This window comes from Periophthalmus magnuspinnatus, chromosome 6 (assembly GCF_009829125.3).
Source record: "Periophthalmus magnuspinnatus isolate fPerMag1 chromosome 6, fPerMag1.2.pri, whole genome shotgun sequence".
Lineage (NCBI taxonomy): Eukaryota > Metazoa > Chordata > Actinopteri > Gobiiformes > Gobiidae > Periophthalmus > Periophthalmus magnuspinnatus.
The window spans coordinates 33615769-33621546 of NC_047131.1; the positions used below are offsets into that span (position 1 = coordinate 33615769).

Here is a 5778-nt window from a genome sequence, read left to right on the forward strand (position 1 = left end):
AGAAGACACTGAACCTTTTTGTTAAACACTGTGAATGTCAGATTTGTCTTATGCGTTTGGGGCCAGTCTGGGCCGACTCTAGTGTGATTTTTCTATGAAAAGCCTCCGTTTTATCTCATACGGAGGAGAAGACAAAAGCGTCTCTTATGTGTGACCGGCTCAGAGCTGATGACTGTCAAAACTCTGGATTTATTTAAGTGAAACAGTGACCGAAGCGCCTGGTCAGACACTGGTCAAGGACAAAGATCATCTGTAAACTGCAGCTTCACCACAGCTCACTCTGCATGAATCTTTAGACTGATCAGAACTGAAAAGTATTTGGTGTCGAGAGCTGCTGATGTCAGAATCATGTAACGTGTAGAAAGAAAAGAAGTGCAGAGACAAAGGAGCGTTTACACTTCTCCGTCTTTTAACCCAGTTTAGTCCTGACATAGACTCAGTTTGATCCATTTCTAGTTTTGGTTTAGTCCATAGACTTTTTATATAAATGGACATAGCAAACCTGCTCTGCATAGTACTGAAAAACTGTGTCCTCTCTGTGTCCCTCTGTGTCCTCTCTGTGTCCCCTCTGTGTCCTCTCTGTGTCCCTCTGTGTCCTCTCTGTGTCCTCTCTCTGTGTCCTCTCTGTGTCCTCTCTGTGTCCTCTCTGTGTCCCCTCTGTGTCCCCTCTGTGTCCCCTCTGTGTCCCCTCTGTGTCCTCTCTGTGTCCTCTCTGTGTCCTCTCTGTGTCCCCTCTGTGTCCTCTCTGTGTCCCCTCTGTGTCCTCTCTCTGTCCTCTCTGTGTCCTCTCTGTGTCCCCTCTCTGTCCTCTCTCTCTGTCTCTGTCTTCAGACTCATTCTGGTCTTAAATGTTCGTATTAACCCTCTACATGATCCTGGGGTTTTTATTTCACTATTGTGTCTGTAAATCAAGATCTGAACATTAATAACAGACAAATCAGGTCCTTCTGTCCCCGAGGTCGCTCCTGTTAGCGTTAGCTCCTGTTAGCGTTAGCTCCTGTTAGCGTTAGCTCCTGTTAGCGTTAGCTCCTGTTAGCGTTAGCTCCTGTTAGCGTTAGCAACAGGTTTGATTGACAGTGTTGCTAAGTGTCCGCTCCCTGTTAAACCAGCGATGTGGACGGGAAGGGGCGTTACCTTCAACAGCCTCCTGATTGGCTCTTTGGTTGCTATGATACTCGTGGTCAGAATTCCAAACATAAAACTCCAGATTAGCCGTTGTACCTGCTCGAGCCTCGTTAAGCTTCATTTGAGCTGAAGCTGTGATGTCGTCACACTCACTCAGTCACTTCTTCACAGTCTGTGGTTTAGTTTCACTTTTGTCTCACAGTTTTGCTCGTTTGTGCGAGTGTGAACGCACACACACTACATGAATGTGAATGAGTGACAAGAACATGTTTTTTTTAATAAAAGTGTCATTTCTTTAACTTTAAAGTGTTCATTCTTTACAAAAATAAAACAAAAACACTTAGAACATACGTGTCATAACGCAGATGAGTGTGTTTTAAATGTACATAAACAGAACAGAATCATAAATATATTTCATCACAAACAAAGAGTCTCAAATGAAACGCTACAACAGCGACAGCATTCAGAGAAATAGAGCGTGGCGTTCTGGACGTTACCCCAGATCCCACTGAAGCTGAGGTTCCCGTTATTGACAGTGCTGCGGAGAAAAAAGCATCTATCAGTACAAAGCCAAAGTCACATGATGCACTTACAGGTAAATAAAAAGAACACACAGTTGGTCCAGTTACACATTTAACTTTGGCTTTTACTGTGGAGCTGGACGACAGAATTACACAACTTCTTTGTAAATTGTAATATTGATCTAAAACGACTCAATAAAACCTGGTTCTAGTTTAAAACGTGTTTCATTTCAGTCTCACAAACAGATGATTTTTATGATTTTTATGTTACGTCAGAAGCCTGGACACACTCTCTCATTCAACATTTTCTTTTTTACTTTTACTACTTTCTATATGAGACATGTCAGACTCTGGCCCCCGGACCAAATTTGGCCCTCAAAATAATTATATTTGGCCTGCGAGATCATATGAGATCTCAGAGCTTTTCCTGCTGGCCCCCAGTACAGAGCCTCTGATACTACGGCGGACAGTGGCTCAGTGGGTAGAGCGTTGGCCCCAACCCGAAGGTCAGAGGATCGAGTCCCGCTCGGACCAAGTTCTGTTGTTGTGTCCTTAGGCAAAACACTTCACCCACACTGCCTAGTATGAAAGTGGTGTGTGTGTGAATGATGGTGGTGCTCGGGCCGATGGCGCAGATTGGCAGCCTCGCCTCCGTCAGTCTGCCCCAGGGCAGCTGTGGCTGTGGCTCTTACATCACCAAGTGTGAAATGAATGAATAATGAGTGTAGTGTGGAGCTTTGACACGACTGTGAAGAGCATGAAGTGTAAGACATTATTATTATTATTATTATTATTATTACTACAAATCCCAGAATGCTTTGTAAATCACTTCTGTAGAGTCTCATGAACATCTGCTCCTGTCGACTCACTCAAATTTAATCCATCCCTTCTGAAAAAATGCTGAATTTTGTCCCTCTGTGACTTTGACTTTGACACTTCTGCTCTACATCAAAAGTGTGTGAGGATTCCAGTTTTTCCCTGTGTTTCCGTCTCTTCCTCCCGTCTGTGTTTGTACCTGGAGCTGGGCGGAGTTTCTGGCTCCACCCACTCCTCACCTGGAGATGACGAGCGATTAAGCTCCAACCTGTGGAGTTCAAAGACCTGCTGATGTCTGCACGCGCTGCCACATGGTCAGGTTCTCCTCCAGTTTATCCTCCATGATCCCGTTTTTTGGACTGATCACCTCAGCCTCCGACCCAGCTTCTTTTTGTTTTTTCTTTGCTAAATAATTACACATATCTTTGTTCATATATTTTATGTTCTATGTGAATATAAGATGTAGAAAGAAAACATTGAATGAGAGGGTGTGTCTTTTGACTGGTACTGAACTTGTTTTTGTTGAAAAAAGGAACGTTAAAGACTCATTTGTCCGTACCTTTTAAAGAGTTCTCCACAGCAGCTGCCGACCTCGCCGTTTGTCACATTAAAGACGTTATTCTGAAAAACACTGACACAGTCGAGAGGAGGAACAAACAGGATCCCTGAAACACAAGAACACGGGTTTACACGGGTTTACATGGGTTTACACGGGTTTACACAGTGTTTAGTGTTGTTCACATGTTCGGTGTCTGGCTGCACATTTAACCAAAGTGAAATGGAGCCAAACAGTGAAGTAAAGTTTCCACAAAAAAGTATATTAAAAGTTCTGAAGCTCAGGGCTCATCAGAAACTTGAGGTTTACGCTGAATAAAAACACGCACGTCTTTATCTTTGTCTCTGATGTGAATCAGACTCAACTTTTCCTGTTTCATGTCAAGATAAACTACATTATTTGTATATTTGCTAAACGCCAGAATAATGACATAATGATGTTTTAGACGTGTCTGTGATGATAAATGGAAACTTACTCTGTGCACATTAGCGCGCTAGCTAGCTCAGTGTGTCCAAAGCACAGCCACTCACTTTTATTAAAATCGGAAAACAGAAAACAAACAGTATATAAAAGTTAACATAAAATACAATAAAGATGATACAATTGTTTTTATATGTAGAATATTTCAGTTTGTGTTGTTTTAATGTTTATTATGTTTCAAAATTAGCATTAGCATTAGCATTAGCACTGAGACACAAGTGTCTCTGCTGAAGTGCTCATTTTATTTGTGTTAAACATGTGACAGTGACGTCCACACTGTCTGACCCTGACCTCTGACCTCTGACCTCCGAAGAGCTGGAGGAAGTGTGTGTGGAGAGGGAAGTCTGGGCCTCCCTGCTGAAACTGCGGCCTCCACGACCCGACCCCGGATAAAGCGGAAGAAAATGGAATGGAATGGAATGGAATGGCAGTATTAAACAAAACTGACTCCTGTAGCTTTAATCCACGTTCTAACGTCATTAGTGTCAAAAACAGACCTGGACTTGTGTTTTGTTTCATTCACATGTTTGACTCACTTTATTATTAGTCTGAAACATCTACAAAGATCAAAATGCTCTGTTCCACCTTGTGATGTCATCAAGTGGTAGTTTTCAAGTGAACTCCTCCTTTTATCTTTAGTTCAGTCGAGATAAGAGACAACTCCAGGACTGAAATGATCCAAATGATTCTATAAATGAAGGTGTGTGGAGTTTAAAAACACAGTGGAGCACTTCCTGTATCACCACATGATGACATCACAAGGTGGAACTGAGTGTTTTCTGCAGGTTTGTGTCTAAAACATGTGTGAATGAAACAAAACACAACTCCAGGTCTGTTTGTGACGAGGAAAACAGCGTCACACGGGCCCTTTAAGGTCATATGGGCCCTTTAAGGTCATATGGGCCCTTAAATCTTGCCCCTGAACGAGTTTTAATGTAAATCATGAACTGGATTTAATTCTAAAACTTAAATCATAAATAAAAAACACATTTAGTCGTGTTTCCCACCTGCTATACACGCGTTCACCATCGACACGCAGGTTCCCGTGAGCATGGCCCTCAAAACGATGGTGGAGATGTCACTTCTTCTGGTCGGGCAGATGGAAGCTTCAAACACAAACACAAACACAAACACAAACACAATCAAACATCTGAAACAAAATGTGAACAAACCGCTGGACTCACAGAGGCCCCCGATCACAATCCCCAAAGAACTGAAGTTTGCGAAGCCACAGAGCGCGTACGTCGTTATCGTTTCAGATCGAACCTATAAAACCAAACATTTGAATTATTAAGTTATAAATCCACGGTTGGTGTAAATAAGAGGACGATGATATTCACCGAAATCCACTGGAGCTGCCCGTCCACCACAGAGTCCAGTCCATTGATACGATTCAGTTTAAGTTCAGATAATTTCTCATACGCCACAAACTCGTTGAGAAAAAGCTTCGTCCCGAGAAGCTGAGCCACCATGAAGCTTTCTTTATACGGAACGCCCATCATAAAAGCGACGGGCATGAAGACGTACGAGCAAATGAGCTACACAACACACACAACACACAAAACACACAAAACACACAAAAGACACAAAACACACAAAAGACACAAAACACACACATCAAACTGTGAAACTGTCCCATGTTACACAAAACACAACACAAAATGAACCATTCTGACCTTTAACCCAGTGAAAAAAACCTGGATTGTGTTTTGTTTCATTCACATGTTTGAGTCACTTTATTATTCGTCTGTTACATCGACAAACGTCAAAACGGGCGACAGTGGCTCAGTGGGTAGAGCATTGGCCCCAACCCGAAGGTCAGAGGATCGAGTCCTTAGGCAAGACACTTCACCCACACTGCCTAGTATGAAAGTGGTGTGTGCATGTGTGTGTGTGTGTGTGTGTGGGGGTGTGTGTGGGGGGGGGGGGGGTGAATGATGGTGGTGGTCGGAGAGGCCGATGGCACAGATTGGCAGCCTCGCTTCCATCAGTCTGCCCCAGGGCAGCTGTGGCTACAATAGTATCTGACCATCACCAAGTGTGAAAATGAATGAATAATGAGTCTAGTGTAGAGGCTTTGACAAGAGCATTACAAGTGTAAGACATTATTATTATTAAAATGCTCTGTTCCACCTTGTGATGTCATCAAGTGGTAGTTTCCAAGTTAACTCCTCCTTTTACCTTTAGTTCAGTCGAGATAAGAGACAACTCCAGGACTGAAATGATCCAAATGATTCTATAAATGAAGGTGTGTGGAGTTTAAAAACACAGTGGAGCACT

The 5778-nt window shown here is 42.9% G+C and overlaps 1 protein-coding gene across 1 annotated transcript in view; it reads right to left on the reverse strand.

The window, feature by feature from the left end:
* Positions 1-1374: 1374 nt before the first annotated feature.
* Positions 1375-5778, reverse strand: part of slc28a1 (solute carrier family 28 member 1) — a 17006-nt gene continuing 12602 nt past the window's right edge. The window contains exons 14-18 of the mRNA XM_033968792.2: positions 4839-5036; positions 4683-4764; positions 4506-4604; positions 3022-3127; positions 1375-1663 (exon numbers count right to left, since the gene is read on the reverse strand). Coding sequence (XP_033824683.1) covers positions 1543-1663; positions 3022-3127; positions 4506-4604; positions 4683-4764; positions 4839-5036 — 606 coding nt within the window. The 3' untranslated portion in view covers positions 1375-1542. The remainder of the gene's footprint in view (positions 1664-3021; positions 3128-4505; positions 4605-4682; positions 4765-4838; positions 5037-5778) is intronic.